At 39.9% G+C, this 18,252-nt stretch overlaps 1 protein-coding gene across 1 annotated transcript in view; it reads left to right on the plus strand.

Moving 5' to 3' along the window:
* The window catches only part of LOC110394380 (sodium channel protein type 5 subunit alpha-like), a 222,397-nt gene that overhangs the window by 48,897 nt on the left and 155,248 nt on the right, over window positions 1-18,252 (plus strand). Inside the window, exons 2-6 of the mRNA XM_021388192.1 lie at window positions 3,153-3,471; window positions 5,196-5,314; window positions 10,297-10,386; window positions 13,852-13,980; window positions 17,097-17,188. Coding sequence (XP_021243867.1) covers window positions 3,205-3,471; window positions 5,196-5,314; window positions 10,297-10,386; window positions 13,852-13,980; window positions 17,097-17,188 — 697 coding nt within the window. The 5' untranslated portion in view covers window positions 3,153-3,204. The remainder of the gene's footprint in view (window positions 1-3,152; window positions 3,472-5,195; window positions 5,315-10,296; window positions 10,387-13,851; window positions 13,981-17,096; window positions 17,189-18,252) is intronic.

Below are 18,252 nucleotides of genomic sequence, written 5' to 3' on the forward strand. Positions count from 1 at the left end.
TTTTTCTTAAATTTTGATGAGTTCCTTTGTGAGAATGACTATTTGAAGAAGTCTTTAAAGAACTCTGGGAAGGATGCTGAATATTCTATGAATATTCAGTTTCTTGATTAAGCAACACCCATGAAAACCGTGGCACTTAGCAGAGACGTTCCACACATTCTCTTATTATCTCATCAAAGTACTCGGTGTCCCTCGTGCTGTTTGGCCATGCATCCAGCGCAGCTGTACAGAGCGGGCTGCAGAAGTGGCTGGGCTGAGGCTGGCTAACAGAAACACTCATCCCATCATGACACAGCTCATGAAGTGTGAATGGGGCCACGCACAAGTTCACCATGAATGTGATTGTCACTGCCCTCCTCCAGCATAGCACAGCTCATTGTCAGAAGAGGGCTACGTGGAATAATTCTGCACTCCCACCAGTCTTACGCTAGTAACACCTCATTACAAATCCTCATGGTATTCTCTAGTGACTAAATAATCCCCCAGTTTGATCATTTATACGTAAAGCAAAATATAAAGCTCCCACTAGCTTTCCAGTAACAAGGGTATTTCTATAGGTTGGAGAACGTTGCCTGGCCCATCCTCCAAGGCACTGGAAGAGATGGTAGATAGTGATGTCAAGAACCTGCAGATGGCTAGGGGTATTAACTTTGGTTCACCACATGGTTTTGATTCTGTACAAGCTCAGACTAGCCGCAGAGTCTATCTTGTGTTGGCACAAGTGCTGCATATGGACAGAAATACATGAGATGAGACCACAGCTTTCTCCAGGCTGGTAGTCCAGGAAAAGTTTAAAAATAGTGAAAACGTACATAGTCTTTCTTGCATGCACCCAGGTCCTACAGCTAAGGGATTTTCTTGGTCAGAGGCAGTGTCTTTGTGTTTAAAACCCTTAATGCATCTTTTGCCCTTGGATTTGTCTCATGGCTTTATGAATCCTTGTCTTTTTTGGCTTCTACAGCAGCTGGTGTGAACAAGTTTTACAGGATAACTCCACACCAGGTGGAAAGTGGCTCCCCTTGTTTCAGACTTGCTTCTCTGTAATTTCTTTTGAAATTCCTCCCTTCTTACATTGTGAGTCAAAGTGGACAACTCACTGTCCTCTCAGCTCTTGTGATTATCTGGACTTCAGCTAACTTCCCTCTGTAATCTCCTCTCTGCTTAGGGAACCTGCTGTTCCTTCCCAGAAGTGCTGATCAGCCACTGATGTTTGCTGTCCCCTTTAGCACGGTGACAGGTGTCACTATCAAGAAATAAAAGTCAAAATGACAGCAGCAACAGAAAAAACACTCTTGAGAATTCTCTGATGTCATTTGTAGAACGTGAAATTCTATTTGTGTGCATGGTGCTCCATCACAAAGCTGTGAGCCTAAGAAAATTCAATTTGTGGGAAAGCTTCTGATTTCCTGTTTTTAAAACAACTGGTGAGGGAGGAGAGGGAAAAAGAATGAAGAGAATAGCTACATAAAGAATAGTGCTGGAATACGCAAATGCCAGGAAGGGCTTATTCATTTTAGGCCTGCTTGTTGAAACAAGTGGTAATGCAGAGTATAATGTACGAACTCCAGTAAATCATTCCTGTATGATAGGCTGTGATCAATGACAATTTAATGAATTCGTTTCAAAATGAAGTCAGAAAGGAAAAACAGTAGTTGTTCGAAAGAGTACTTTACTCAAATAAATTGAGGCAATAAATATGCTATTTGTCATGCAGAGTCCAGTTAAAGTCTTGTTTGCTAACAAAAATGCTGTCATCACAGAGCCTAATAGAAGCAAACTATCTGGAACTATCCACTATAAATAGACAAATGCCATCTGAAAGCAGAAAACAATTGCAGCTGAACAAAGAGTTGTAGCCTGCACACATTGACAAATGCAGTAGGGTGGCCCACCTCAAAAGCTATGGTGTTGTTTATTACTTTGCTTATATTCTGATTTAGCATCTGGTGAAATTTTTTTTTTAAAAAAGAATATTTTTCTTCTGCAGAATGTGTTTTAATTGTTGTGTAGTGGGGATTTCTTTTGCTGGAAGAAGCATGCCACTTAAATCACTACTGAATTGTAAAACACAGCTTCACTGAACCTGAATGGATTTGTGCAGGCTACTAGAACAGGGATAAGCTTCATCCCTTTTCAAACAATTGTTTTACACTAATTTTCACAGTTAACCATGTTATTTAGTGCGGATACAAGAAGACTTTTTGTTCTGCTGGAATTTTCACACTTGGATTTTGTTCATAGATGTTGAAGAAGTGCAGCACTTCTCACTTGTTTTTAGTCTGGTGGGGATTGGAAGTGTTAACAGTGAAGCTGTGTCAACCCAACACGGGTAAACCTCACAGCTGCAGGTTAGATGTTCATACTGATACTGGATACAATCAGCCTGGTTTTCAGATGTGATGAATGGGCAAGCAGGGGTTTCACAGCATCTCAGAAGCTTGGAGTGCTCTCATGAAGGTCCCAGGGCTTTGCTAGGCACATTTGGGCTTCCAGCATCCTGTGGATTGTAGGGTGTGGAGGAGAAGGAAATACTCAGAAGTCCTGCCATATATCAAGATGATGGTTATTTTCTATCCCCAAAGGAAAATAAATGCTGAAAAATTGCATTGCAGAAGCCTAAGACAGAGATTATGAAGAGTTTCTGCGTGATTTAAGAATCTGAACTTGACCCTTTGCTTTTTAAATTTGGAATAGAACAGCTGGGGCATTTTTAGAGTTTGCATCATGTGGCCGGAGATCGGTGGATTTAAATCTGCCCTGCAGTCATCTGCACATTGTTCATCCACTCCCAGAGCTGCATTTTCAAAAATGAGTTAGGAATCCAATCCCTGTGAATTTCAGTGAAACTTAAGCTTGTATGAATGTAAATTACTCCTTAGATGCGACTGAAGCTCCCAAGTGACTTAAAAACTTATGAACAGTCCACAGTAATCAAGAAAGTCTTTTTAGCTCTGATCACAGAGTGATTGCTAATTGAAATAACAGTTTAAATCGTTTGTTTTCCTCGATGTTCTACTGACTACATCAGAACATAATAAGAGTTTCCTGGTAATGGTAACCTACAAGTTATTGCTTAGCGTGTTTGTTTTTCATACTGATGACTTTGTTCTTGCTTTGCTTCTGTTGCTAATCTGTGGTCCTTTTCGTTTCAGCTGTTTCCACTACTTGGAGAAAAGACCAGTATAGACAAAGCAGGATGAAAAGATGGCTGACTTCTTGTTACCACCGGGTACTAACAGCTTCCACCGGTTCACGCCTGAATCCTTGGCTGCTATTGAGAAGCGAATTGCAGAGAAGCTTGCAAGGAATGCGAAGCAGGAGTACAGAGAGCAGCTGGGCGAAGAGGAAAAACCTCAGCCTCAGTTTGATTTGCAAGCTTGCAAGAAGCTGCCTGATATCTATGGGACTGTTCCTCCAGAGCTTATTGGAGAACCACTGGAGGACATTGACCCCTTCTACAATGATCGCAAGGTGAGCATCAACAAGGTGTTCTGCTTCTTAGCATTTGTTGCACCGTAACATCTTTCTTTGTGTTGAGGGCTCTGGTTTTTATCTTTCTACAGTCAATAAAAATATTTTTTTTCCAGAGTTTTGGCATGAGTAGGGCTCCTGGAAAACATATAAGCAGCACGAAGAGGGATAAAAACATAATTAAAATGTGGGTGTTTTCAGGTGACACTGATTATGAATATACAATGTCTGAAAAAGACTGAGCAGTGGCTGAGTTAAATGAATCCAGAGGTTTTCATCTACCGTATCTTGCCATCTTCATGAGATTTGACTCTTCACATACATGTTGGCCACTTGAGTCCCTTAATGGAACTTGGGTATTGAGTCTTGGGTCGTGAGTAATGGGCCTAAGGGCTTGAGTCTCATGCTAGCACTCATCACAAGATGGGAAGGCACCTCCACGACCATTCCGTAGGGCAGTGGTTTTTCTGCTGAGGAATGGTTTAACTCTGTTTAAGATGATCAAAACAAAGCTGAAGGGTTACGTGAGTGGCTCGTTCAGTGCTGGCACTTTGCAGAACAGTAAGCTTCATCCCAAAATGAGCAGCACCTGATGAAGAATCACGTGTAGGCTGGACCAAAGCCACAACAGTGCAAACAGCATCTGTCAAAAGGCTGTTGACAGCAGAGCTGGGCTGTTTGCTTACTAAAGTTCATTCCCCTTTCCAAACATTTTGCAACGTGAAGGATAAAATGAGGCTTGGCACCACCAAGTGTTTTTAGGGAGTTTCCAATTATTTCAGGTACTGATGTTCTTGGTTTTGGGCTAAGGTACTTCCTATAAACAAAGGATTAATATGACCACAGTGATACTTCTTTTAAACCGGTGTACAAACAACTACAGAATTAATGTTAAATGGACAAAGAGAAAGACCTGGAAAGGCCAGAATGAACTTAAAGATATTTATGGTTCTGCTGTTCCTGCTGTCACCATGCATAAACAGCAGGATACAGATATGGAATTTTAGGATCACAGAGGTCTTAGTTTAAACTGGGTGACTTGCTTAGAAGTTTATCTGCTGAGTGGCCTGATCCTTTCTCTGAGTGAATATTAGCCCTTCCATGCATGAGTGGACATTTTCAGAGATACAGAATTGGGTCGGCATCCAGTTCATCTTTGCTTTGGATTTAAGATAACTCAGTATGGGTTTCCTCCCTCTGTATTAATATGAACACAGTGACAGTGCCTCAGTGCCCAGGTTAGATCCTCTTGTGGAGCTGTGCCTCATGAAGGCCTCGTGGAATCATAGAGTCATTCAGGTTGGAAAAGACCAGTAAGTTCATCTAGTCCAACCGCCAGTCCATCACCACCATAGCTCCTTGAAAGATGGGATGAGAAACGTTGACTGAGAGCAATAAGGTGTGCAAGGTAGGGAAGATGGAGTAACAGCACAGCAGTAGAAAAGTGGCATAAAAGTCTCTCTAAAGCATTTTAGTCTCCATGCAATCTTTCATTGTTGAAAGTATAGTCCTACAGTAGAGGCAGGACTAGGAAGAGGAGGCACGAAAGGGTCCTGTAAGCAGTGAAGAAGACGACTTCACAGAGTGAACAACAATTTGGGGATTTGGGACGGAGTGAGGAAGAGGTTTGGGATATTGGCAGGAGTTTCCTGGGAAAATGGTATGGGAAAAGCCTAACGTAAGTGCAAATACTGAATGTTCTTATTCTCTGTTTTCTTTTCCAGACATTTGTAGTACTGAACAAAGGGAAGACAATTTTTCGATTTAGTGCCACTCCTGCCTTGTATATACTTAGTCCTTTCCATCCAATCAGAAGAGCAGCAATTAAAATTTTGGTACATTCATATCCTTTCTGTTGATGTCCCTCCTAGTGTATTTTATAATATTATTTTTAAACACTGCTGGGTGGAGGTCAGAAAGCAGTTAATTTAATTAAGTTGTTTTAAACCTTTTTGATGCATTTGCTTGTATACACAGAAAAACTTGATTTTTTTTTCCATCTTATATTGTTATTTGAGCTAGGACTGTGATTATATTATGGTACTGAAAGATGATGTGAACTTCTCTGGAGAGTTTGATGAGATTTAGGTTTAAAAGGTGTGAAGTGCCTCACCATGATTGGGAAGGAGTCAGAAAGTGGAAGGGAACTGGTGCAATACCTGAGAAGGAACCGTGAGGCTGGAGCATGTCTAGGGAGATGCATACTATGGGAGAGCTTTGTCACTGAGGGCTTAAGCAGCATCTCCCATGAGACTCTGTGGCCATATGCAGACAAAATTTAATTTTGAATTGCCTCAGAATAATTTTTTTTTTTACTTTTTTTTTGTAGTCCTGTAAGAAAATATTTTAAAACTTGTTTTGTTCATTTGTTTTTTGTACGACTTGCTACCCAGATAGGAATGAGTAGTGTGCACGAGGGACCCAACAGTGATAATTCAAAGACTGCACATGCTGATGTGGTGACTGTGTGGCGTTTTACTGATGCAAATCCCACAGCTGCAATGCCAGTGTCCATCAGAGAGAACTAATACTAAGCAAGTAGCCTCTTAGAATCGCTAGTTTATTATCAAATTTCATGGAAAAAATAGGGGGAAAAGACCATATTCTAGTGATCCATGCAGTGGGGAAAAAATGAAAAGTGAGAATATAGGTGTTCTAGTAGGAAGAAAAATAGGTAAAGTGATATAATAGCAATATAGCAACAATAATTCTATTAAAAAAAAATGAGTATGTGATATCATTCAATATGTTCTTACAGTTATGAAGAAAAAACATAGCATTTTGCATAGGTATTTTTTTCTGGGTCAGGTTATAACAGTGCATCAGACACTGCTGCATACCCAGTGTCCAACAGTGTTTACGAGGTACAGTTAAACCAGCACAGCTTTGCTGAAGTTCTTGATTTGCACAGCTATGGCTGGGAGAAGAATATGAAAACTAGATTCTTAGAAAAGGTATGTGTAAATACTTCCAGGTCTGGAGGCCTGTTCTGTCTTCTCCCTTTCCTGCACACAGGCTGTGAAGCCACTAGGTCACAGGTGTGTGTAATACACATAAATGACATGCCCTTGGTAGCAGTCAGTCATAAGATAAGTGTGCAAGAAATCCTTATCACGTTACTTCCAAGGATAAAGAGTGCAAAGGAGTGAATTTCAAAGACTTATCAGGAGCAGAAATATGGGAGATAAAGAGTGTAACGTTTCAGGAGTGGAAGGCTGCAATCCTAACAGCATTTTAGTTCCAGAAAGAGCCAAGTTATCACCTTGTGTTGATAATGTCAGACAGTCCAACAGCTCAGCCCTCATACAGTGTGGGCAGGAGGCAGCAGCTTCAGTCCCAGCCACGCAGTGCTGAGGTTCCTGCATTAGATACTGTGTTGTTTTCTGTCAATAACAGGCTTCTGAACCATCCTGAAACACAAAGAGCAATTGGCTGAGCAGGAAGTCAATATCCCAGGCAGAAAGGAGCCTGAATCGGCAAGTACTCAAGCGGATAATATCACAGACATGAATCTGGGAACCAGATCTGTTGTCTTGCGTGAGTGTAATCAAGCAGTCTTTATTTCCCCTGGAGCAAGGCCGAAAAAGAGCATTAACAAATGGTACTCTGTCACGTAAGTGTCTGAAGCAACATCTTTAGTAGAGGCCATATTTCCTTTGCTTGACACTGAATGTACCTCGAAGGCCAACAGAACAGAAGAGAGAGGACAGAATAACATCATCCTCTATAGAAGATGTGGGGGTCACGTTTCTTGGTTAAGTGGTTTTCTATGGAGAGTTCAGGCAGGATAGATCCTATATGCTGACTGCCCATCCATCCAAGCATGGTTACTCTTGTCATTCAGAAGCACACCCTTCTAAGGGAAAGTATCCACAGGATAACAGCGTCCAGCAATGTGAATAGCTTCAATTAACAGCATGGCCCTGAACCTCTTCCAGGTATCTCCTCTCCTCTTCAGAGTCTACGAGGTGCAGACGATGCCTCAGCAAGGCTGTGGCCCATTTCTGTTACAAAGGACATGGGTGGTGAGGGTCTGCATCCCTTTGGTCTATAGCAAATGCAAAACAGAAGTAGTAGTTGAATGCTTTTTTTCTTCTATTAGCTATTAACATCTTTATTTATGCCTTATGCATAAAAGGCTCCTCTTATTAGCTCTTGCCTGCAAGCCAAAGACAACTCTGTAGTGTCCCTGGTTTCTCCAAGCAGTTTACTGTCCTGTATAAAAACATTACAATTACTTGTTCCTGATTTTTCTACATATTATAGATAGTTGGTCTCGGTTTGTCACTGATCCAGAATACGTTTTAGGCCAAAATTACCTTCTTTGGTGGTAGAATTATGGATTCTGTCCCATCTAAAAAAAATCTCCTTTAAGAATTTATAGTTTGTGTTCACATTTTCTGATTGCAGGCTTTCTCCTGTCTGATTTTATACATTTTCCTTGGTAATAGAAAATGAGACCTTGTGAAGCACCAATTATATGTACTATTGATTGGGACTAACCTTTGGTTGCCCATATTATGTGTAATTTGGCAATGATTACTTAAAGAGCCACCAATGTTCAGTCTGCTAATTAACTATTATCCATCATAATGAAGTCTAGAATGGAAGTATGCAGTGTTTTACTCAGAATCTTTGTGCTGTAAGATAAAATTTATAACTTTTAGGAATTCTTTATGCACTCTGCATAAGATGTCATTTTGTAACTTCAAATTGGAAATAAATGTTGGGTTCAGTTTATTGCAGAAAGGGTCCTAATGTGTAGCTTATTATATTGGATTTGTGGTCCATAATAGAGTGTGCAACCCATACACCCTTTTGGAGTGTGTTAACTATGTGTGTGATTCATGTCAACTCGTGGATCAGTGGACTTTCAAATACTGGAAGTGATAGCAGCTGTATGATAGGTAACAGACAATAGTGATAATACAGATTGCAGCAATTTCATCCCCTTTGCTTAGTCTTTTCTGAGTAGATAATGATCAACAACTTTCCCTATGTGAACAATTGCATTAGATTTCAGGTAGGATCACTAATTTTCGTTGTGTAGAGATTCCTATTTTCACTTTCTAACACAAACCTCTGACTTGAGTGCATCACTAGCTAGAATGATTCTTTCTTTTAAATTCTTTGTAGTTTTGAGCTTGGTCATGAAACTCAGTTAGAACTGGTAGATCATTGATGTCCCAAAGGTGACCCCTTACATTTTCAACCTGTATCCTCATGTATATTCTCTTTTGGTATTCAAACAAGAAGGTGATGTCACCTTGGGAAAGCTCACTTTTAGATTCAACTTACACCACAAGGAAATAGGGATGTATAAATCAGACTAGTGAGCCTAAATTGAGTGGTTATAGAGGAATTTCTTTGCTGGAATTGAAAGATAGTTCTCGTTTGGCATGGCCTGAAGATACCACTCTGCTATATTATTATTGTTTTCATTGCTTTTCACTGTAGGTGAAAAGTCTTCCAGCGTATTCTAGGCCAGCTGCAGTTTACAACCTCATTGTGTTAACCAGATAGACAACTCTCAGAGACATATCTCAAGCTGACTTAAGTAAATGAGTCTGGATATCAGCCATCTTCTCAGCCCTTCAGCAGAATATGTCGGCTCCAGAAGTGGAAAATGTTTGTGAGATGAACAGTCTCTCTGGGTTCAATTACTGCTCTCTGAATGGCACAGAGGAACATGCAGATTGGGTACTACCCATTTAGTGTCACGGTGCCTTATGGGGCCCTTTGGAAAACGTTCCACTCTGTACTCAGCAGAGATTTGGATCTATGATAGAACAGTTCTACTATTCTCAGAAAACTACCACCGATGGGATTGGTAAATGGATGAAACAACAAAACAAGTAAACTTTTCCTCTGAAGAAATCATAAGAAATTTACATTTGGATGGTCCTTTCCTTCTCTGAGAAGGATCCCAGGCTGTTGTAGGATGTTTAACTTCTGTCTGCTAAAACTCATTCTTTAAACTTTCTCCAGGAGCATGGGATGTACTATTTACTCAGGAGAACCCCATCATAGTTTGTCTTTTTTTTTTTTATTTAACAAAGATTAGCATGTGCTTTTAGCAGAGCAGTTTGGTGAACTATGTTTTGAATTTCAGGAATTTGATTTAGGGTGCTCTTCTTCGTATTTATGGCCTCAGCTTAGCAGTTAAGTGCATAGACTATACACAAGGGAGGTTCATTTTAGCCTCCAGTTAGGGAAGCTGGTTCCTCAGCTGAAACACTCAGCTTTGCAGATCAAGACTGCATATTTGCCAATGAGGTTTGCTGACCAAGCCTAAAAATTAATGCTGTGAAACTCATATTAGCTTTTGGTGAATCGTATACTGATTGTGAGACCTCGAACATGTTAGATAGATTAGAGAGGCTGGATTTATAGCTTTGCCTGCTGCCTGAGAAAAGTTTCAGGATGCAAAATAAGATCAGAATTTGCAGACACGGGTTTTTCTGTATATACTCACATGAGTCTAATCCTGCTTTTCATGTAAAGTTGTGTACCTATGCATTTTGTCATCTGACCAGCAGAGCTGTAAATTTGAGGTATTGTGTTTTCCTAAGACTGCAGAGACGGTGTGTTTGTTTTCTGTATAAAGTATGCCTAAAAGATGTATGCAATGAAAAAAACAGAGAAGAGTCACTCGGTTTTTCTGTGTTTCTGTAATTATTTTTTCCCTTATGCAATTGAAAACAAATGTCTACAGTGATTTTTTTTAAGTGTTAGAAATTCTGAGTTGTTACATCTTGTATGAAATGATAAAAGTGTATGAAGTATCATAACAAATGTGTTGTTTTCCTTAATTCACCTATTTACGTTGTTCAGTATGTTTATTATGTGCACTATTTTAACTAATTGTGTGTTCATGGCACAATCAGAGACTCCATCATGGAATAAATATGTTGAGTAAGTATCCTGGCTAGCTTACAGCCGCCCCATCCTTATCTTGTCCTTCCTCTTTTGTTTGTTACATTCTTTTCATCTTGTTTGCTATTGTCTAATTTCTTTCCAGTAACACTGACCATAGTATCTGTCCTGACAAAATGTTTTGCCAGGTGTTTGTTGCCTGTGAAATCTCCCTTAGTAAGTAAACTAACAATTTTCCGTCTTCCAAGCTCATACTTACTGCTAAACGCACCTGCTATGCTACATTGGAATGAAATGGCATCTGATGAGAACTCCATTTGAAACTGGCCAACCTTCTATGGCTCCTACGCAAGAGGTTCAACATTGAACTCATTGAAATAGGCTGATGGAAAGTTAAATTATTTCAGAAAACACTTTCTGGACATAGTTCTGTCCTTAAAGTCTTGTTGGAAACAAAAGTTTCCTTTGGACTGAGCACATCATGAATAGTGTTCCCCTGTAATCCCTGGTAGGTGTACATTATGAGGTAACACTTTTGTGAGTATTCCTCTCTTTTTAGCTTGTGAAATCGTCAGAAAAAAAAAAGAACAGCAAAGATGTCACTCAAAGTTCTTTTTGCCTTTTCTCTTAAGTGAATTTTAAAAGGGTTTAACAGGCTTCAGGAAGCCCATTTCATTTCTTTAAGTTGCTTTAAAATGCTCCTTTCGGAAAGAGATACCAGATGCACAAGCTAATCAACCTACAGTGCATTAAACAATTATTTTGGCTCATTGAACCAATCAGAACACACTTTTTATTTTTGACTGACATATGATAAACATGACCATCTGCTGTTAGATAGCCTCGTGGTTGGTCTACGCAGGGCTGTGAGGAGAGGCAGTAAATGCCCTTATTTCAGGTTTCATAGAATCGTGCAGGGGACGTCTTCTAGGCCATAAATTACTAATTATAGGCAGCTCTGAACCAAATATTTCATCCGATCACACTAACATCCTAGTCCCAGGATGTTTCATGTATTTCTGTACAGTGTTTCTGTACCCTCAAGTATGCCTGTGACTTTCCTTTTCCCCTAATGTTGTCCTTATTGAAAAAAAATGTCACACCGTACCATGTTGATGATGTATGTAGACAAAACACACACATCTCATCCATGTACGTTGAAATTTGGTCAGAGGATCTACAGCTGAGAATTTTAAAGTTGTGAAAGAAGATAGCAGAGTGGTTGTTCTGTCTTCCTTAAACAGGGAAATGTGGATGAAGTCATCAGTGTGTTGAGCAGGGCATGCAAGAAGCGTAGAGCTGAAACGCAAATGGAGTCATGCAGCATGGAGTAAATATTTTCCCTTCCATGTTTCCCCTTTTACTGCGTCCCCTCATACCTCTCAGCTTTTCCTTCTCAAATTAAGAGAGAGAAAACAAAAGCAAGTAGTATTGAGGAGCAAAACAACACAGCAAACTTGAATTCTAATTGATTAATATTGGATTTGGAAAAGGTAGATTTAATCCAGTTTTTCCCTACTGTTTCAGAGCCTCACCGGAGATACAGGAGTAACACTGTGCAAATGTTTGCCCTAGATCCTCCTTGAAAACAGAATAAATATTTTACATTTCCGAAAAAAAGAAAAGAAAAAAGAAAGAAAATAGAAGTCAATTCAACTTACCCCCACTAAAAACTTTAAACAAATCCCGACTTCTGTTGTTGAAGAAGCTGCTCAGTTGCTGGAGGACTTTGCCCGATCCATTTAGAATTAGATGATGATTATACAATCAATTAAACCATCTGACATGCTGAATAAATACAAGTGCTTTATCATTTTAATGAGCTTATGTACCGTTAAGTATTTTTTTTTTTTTTGCATGCATTTTCTGCATGTATTACTGAATACACATGCTTAAAGAGACTCACAGGAGTGACCTATATTTGTAATACAGGAATAAAACTGAGAGCCATGAAGAGTTGGGTACAAGGTACCGCGTAGGTGTGTGGTCAAAAAGGAGATGTGAGGAAGGTTATACATGCACTGCTGCACAAAAGCAGTCCTGCTTATCTCTCTTTTAAGAGGAAGCATGCTGAGGTTTTATAGAATGTGTAACTAGCTCTGCTGTGTGACAGGAGGGCAGGAGGCCGTCAGATTTGCCACTACTTGTAATTTTGCCCAGTTGCAAATCAAAGGAATATACAACTAAGAGGAAACATTTCCTTCTTATGAATAATGCATTTCTTCTGTATATTACCACCTTTAATTGCTTACATCTTTTTTTTTTTTTTTCCCCACCAACTGTTCCAGTTTTTTTTTGTTTCTATGTTTTTGTTCATGTGGTGATACCATTGTAGCTACTGATGTTTAGGAACTAAACAGACAACTAAACAGAAAGCTCAAGCTAGCATTTCCAGTGAAAGCTTTGTGGCTTATTAAATTTGTGTTTTATGGTTTTTTTTTTTTAATTTATATGTATATATAGGGTTTAGGGTTAGATGTATAACAAGAACTCTGCTTTGGTATCATCTATATCTTCATCTGGGGAAAAGGGGATTGCCGGTGGTGGATGTTAAACATTTATTATTTTTATTAAAATACGTCCTAGAATACCAAGTCCCTTTGGGCTAGATGTCTCAGATAAAAGCATTATTAAAAGAGGTGTTGTGTGCCCAGAAGTATGTCTCTGTTGGTAGTTAGAGCCCTGAATGAATACTGATCTGAGTGTTATAAGTCAGATACATTGCTTTCCTCCACAGAGAATTTGCTAAATATTAGTACAAGTCTAATCTTTACTGTGAAAGGTAAAATGCGTGTGCTCTAGCTACTATCATCACAGTGAAGAGGCTGTCAGTAATAAACAACTTGTACTAGGAGAAAAAAGACCCTCGTGTCTCTTTTACTGTCAAGCAGGTCAGAATTAGAACATGCAGTGTTGGGACAGGGGTTGTTTTCTTCTTTTCCAGTGATGACATTCTACTGTTGTTTAATGAGAGCTGATGTGATTTACAACAGCTTGTGAAATTTTACAGGGAGGACACCATTTTTAGCTAAGAAAATGAAGGAGACAACATTTTTTAAATGCCATCCTTCAAAATGGCCCAGGCAGGAAGAGATGAGAGGTATGAATGGAACAACCATCGTCCCTCAAATACGAGAAACAACAAGGAATGCTGCATAATCCTTTCCTCTTTCATTGGCGACTGCAGGCAGAGCTTTGGAAGTCCCATAGCGCAGCTTAACAGTGTAGTATTCATGCCTGACTTAATGAGTGAGAATTCATCAAGGTGCACCCTATGGTGAAACTTATCTTCATTCTGCGGCTGTCATGAGCGCTTTCCCATTTCTTACATGTCCCCTGGTGCACACATGCTTGCAGGCAGCCCCAGCGCTGCAGCCATGACCTACATGAGCAAACCCAACAAGGTGGGCAGGAGTGTCTCCTGTGACAAGGGCTGGGCTCCGCCATCCCTTCCCTCAACTGCTCACTAATGCTGTTGCCTCTCTCGGACGCTTTATTTCCCAGGTACACTTTCACTGGCATTTACACTTTTGAGTCATTGATAAAAATATTGGCGAGAGGATTTTGCATGACAGAATTCACCTTCCTTCGAGATCCATGGAACTGGCTGGATTTCAGTGTTATTGTTATGGCGTAAGTAGCCCTCCTTTTTATGTTTTGAGACAGTGATGTGCAATAGATATATATTTTTAAATTGTCTACCTGGCTTTTTGTTTTCACTGAAATTGTACCGAAAATGAGAAAATGCTAAAGTATTTTAGGATGGACTTTGTTTTCCTGAGTGGTTTCAGAGCAAGATTTCTCTGTTCAGTTCTGTCAATTCACTAGACTGTCTTGGGGAAATTGATTACATTTGAGTTGAATGCCTGGGCCCATGATATTTGACTAGAAACAAAATTGGAAAAAAATGTTCAACCTAAACTTAGTTCAAACAGCAGTAAGGACCACTGAAGTCAGTGGTGGGCTGCAGGGATCGTGGCTAATATTCTTGGTAGTGTTCAGCAGAAGGAAAACATGAAGACTTGTAAAATCTATGTGGACATCATTGGGAACGCTCCCATTTATTTTAGTAGGTCAGCCCAAGGCCAGATCTTTGTATCTGTTTCTACATCCTATGGATTTGGCTGAACTGACATCTGGCCATTGTGATAAGTGTTTCAAAATATGCAAGGCAGATGGGGAGGAGCTTTGGGATGCCAGCACACCCTAGGTATTTTTCTCAGCTAAACCTTTCCTCAAGCAGTATAATTCTGCAATGTTTAGAGGCAGGACAGAACAATCCAAAATGTCACCTCTACTCTGTCCTGTCCATTAATATGTGAAGCAAGGAGTTTATCTGCAGGGCTCAGAGTTCACCATGACCTTCAGTGCACTGGTTGCCTGTATTCTAGAGGAAGAAGGCTTTTGACAGTAAGGTAGAAAAGAGCAGAGTGAAAAAGGGCAAGATGAGCAGCAACTTGTAGCCTTGACAGTGCATCTGCTCTACCTCATCTCAGCTTGGGAGGAAGTTGGGTTGTCATCCCAACCAGCTCTGCCCAAATCCTCTGAGAGCATCTCGTTTTCTGAACTGAAATTTGAGTCAAAGCAGTCAGAGCAGACAAGATCTGGGTATCCCTTTCAAGCCTGTAGAACTGGAAATAAACAATTTTACATTAGAAAAGAAGGAATGGGAGTTTTGGAACAGAAAAGGAAGAATTTATACTCACTATTTGCAACGGCTTCCTTGAGCCTATAGGCAGCAGTGAAAGAGCTAACGGTGACTGCAATATGATCTTCATATGTAAAATGAAACCTCCTTCCCAAGTAGGCAACAAGCAGATAGTGCAGAGCATCGGATAATGGACTCTATTCTGATAAGATTTACCCTTCATGTAAAACCAATTTGCAAGTAATTTAAAGTAAGATTGATTATGTAGGTTGTTATCTTTGCTTGTAGTTACTGGTATTTCTGTATCTGGAAACAAAACCAGCATGGGATGGAGAGCCTGATAAAGAGCCATGAGATTTAGAGGGACCAAGGGTTTTTGATCTAATGGGAAATATGATTATTTCATTGAAGGATGTTACAGTGGAATGACCATCAGTTGCTGTAGAGTTACCACAGAATAATTTCCTACCTCCTTATCTTTGGGGCACAAATAGCACATTTTGGGTCATAGAGAGTAGCTTTAAACAGGTCACTAGAGATCAGTGGTGCCAGAGGTATTCAGGGCTTTTCTCCCACTCTGTGCTAGCAGATGCAGCCATGCCTTGTGGGACCATGGATGGGTTCAGGCAAATTTAGCAAACTGCCCCGATTAGATTACTGTCTATCAGACAAGCGAGGACTTTCTAGAACAGGCAAAGAAGAGGTTTCTGTAGCTCTGGATTGGAAAATGCCCTGCCAAATTCTTAAGGACTATAAGCAATTTCCTAGCTAACTGGAAAAACTTGGAATGGGAATTCCAACTGCTTCTTGCTCCCCATGACAGAGGCACTGAGCTGCTGCAGTTTCATCCAAGAAACTGGGAAAATCAGTATTAGTTGACTATTGTGAACAGCCAGCAAAAGTATTTGTCTAATATGCTTGTTCACATATTATTAATGTGTTTGTACAAAATTCTGGTCTGCAAAACAATACTCCAATGCCATCGCTTCTCCCCAAATCATTTTTTCCATGCTTGCTCACTGCAGAAGAGTCTGGGAGAGAAGTGTTGGGTATACCTGGGGAGGAATGACCAGATAGGTAAATGCCAGGCTTCCCTGTAAAACTAAGAGGAGAAGCAGTACTGCTCTTTCAGGACATAACGTGGGTTAGCAGGTATGGAGAGGATGCTTTGTCCTCCCATAGAGGCCTTTGCACAAAACCCACTTAAGCAGATAGCCAGGTGAGTTTTATCATTAGCACCTGAAACCAAATGCCTCAAAGAAGTAGAGTATGTAACTGTAAATAGCCATACAAAAAGATCCAGAAGATACGATGGTGACTATGATTTTACTGCATACTCTCTTGGCAGAAATAATTTTGCAAACAGTGGTAAAGCCAACTCATTCCATAGCTGACCCTCCTGGGAGCGTTTTGCTCTGCTGTTGCATGGGTCTCCCTGATGACCGAAATAGACACGACAGAAAATAGCTGGGATTGGTATTTTAATCGTAAATAGGTTTAGTAGGTTTGCAATTATATTCATTTAAAAGTCTTCTTCCAGCAGCCAAAGGGCATGGATTTGATGTACAAAATAAAACAAAGTTCTAAGCATCTCTTGAAACTAACATCTGCTTTAACACACAGTACAGTGCTGTGCAATAAATAACCCAGTAGAAATATTTGCACTGGTATTTTCCCATGTTGCTCTGTATGTAGTTCATGGAAGTCATTATGTGAAAATTACTTGAGTACTTGAAGGTTTTATTTTTTATTTTTTAAGAGCAGCAAAGCAATTCCTAATGTTTCCTGTGATGCAAAGAATCTTGTTTAAACTACGTGATGCTAAAATCCTCATAGTATTTGTTGCTGAACAGTATGATAACAAACTTCAACCAGTTTTATAGAACTGATGCCTATTAGATCAGTTTAATAGTTCAAGAAACATTTGCAATAATGTGTACTCTGAAAAACCTGGGACAAACGGCATCAAAGAGCAGCCTGAAAAGTGGAGTCACCTCTCACTCGGATGCGTTCGCTCCTGCTATATGTGAATGCATTCTTCATTCAGACAAGTCTCATGCTCTATTGTATAATTCCAAATAACTGTGACTTAATTCTACAGGTATGTAGGAGAATTTGTGAATGTAGGCAGTGTTTCACCTCTTCGGACTTTCAGGGTATTGAGAGCTTTAAAAACTATTTCAGTAATCCCAGGTAAGAAGCCTCGATCCTTCTGTTTCGGCTCTCAGCTACAAGTGATTCTTTCTCTGTCTCTCTTTGTCCCCTTGACTGTTGTTTTTTTGCTGGTGTTTTGTCATTGTCTGTGTGTGACTTTCCCTTGTTACAGATACATAACTGAATTTGTGGACCTGGGCAATGTCTCAGCCTTGCGAACGTTCAGAGTACTGCGGGCGCTGAAAACAATCTCAGTCATTTCAGGTGAAAACCAGGTTAAACACTCGGGCTGCCATTAAAGCCTACATGCCATTTCCAGTAGTAATCACAGTCAATACAAGTGACTTAACCATAGATACTGATCAGGAAATGGAGGAATGTAGGGAATGTGACCTGTCAATAGAATACCTTTCTCTGATACGTTTCCCAATACCATTTCTGTGGGCAGAAGGAATTAGAGTGCTTCCAAAAGTACAGACCTCACTGAAATGAGTGCTGCTGGAAGAAGGGCTGCATGCAGTGGCTCGTGAATCGCAGACACAAAGTGCTCATACGTGAACCGTGTGAGAATGGCAACAAAACTCTTTTAAAGTCTTCAGATATTGATTTTAAAAATGGAAGGTTAATGACCTCAAGATGTGTATTTGTGTTTAAGAGTGCACTGAAAGAGGAATTGAAATCTGTGCTGTGAGCTGAGGATTCAAGACTGCAAGCAGAGATAGCCTAATTTGTCCTAGCGCTTGTCCATCTGCTTGTGATAAAAACCGCTTAAATTTCAGACCCTGCATAGATCAGAAAAGTTCCATTGTTAATTTTGGTGGATTCAGCATTTCACCAAATCACGTTTTCTTACATATTAAAGACTACGATTCCAGCACTACCACTCCCAGGAAAATATGTGTTTTCATACAGGTCTGGTAGTGAAAGTAGCTCTTCTTTTTTCGTTGCTAATGACCTATTTTATTTCTGTTTCTGAAAATAGTTATTAATATTTTTTGTTTAGTAATTTATGCAGTCCGGTAAGGACTGACCACATGATGATAAATTCTTGCTGAGCATTATCTATGGACAGGTCTCATTCAGCCTCAGTGTTTAACATCTCC

This window comes from Numida meleagris, chromosome 2 (assembly GCF_002078875.1).
Source record: "Numida meleagris isolate 19003 breed g44 Domestic line chromosome 2, NumMel1.0, whole genome shotgun sequence".
NCBI lineage: Eukaryota > Metazoa > Chordata > Aves > Galliformes > Numididae > Numida > Numida meleagris.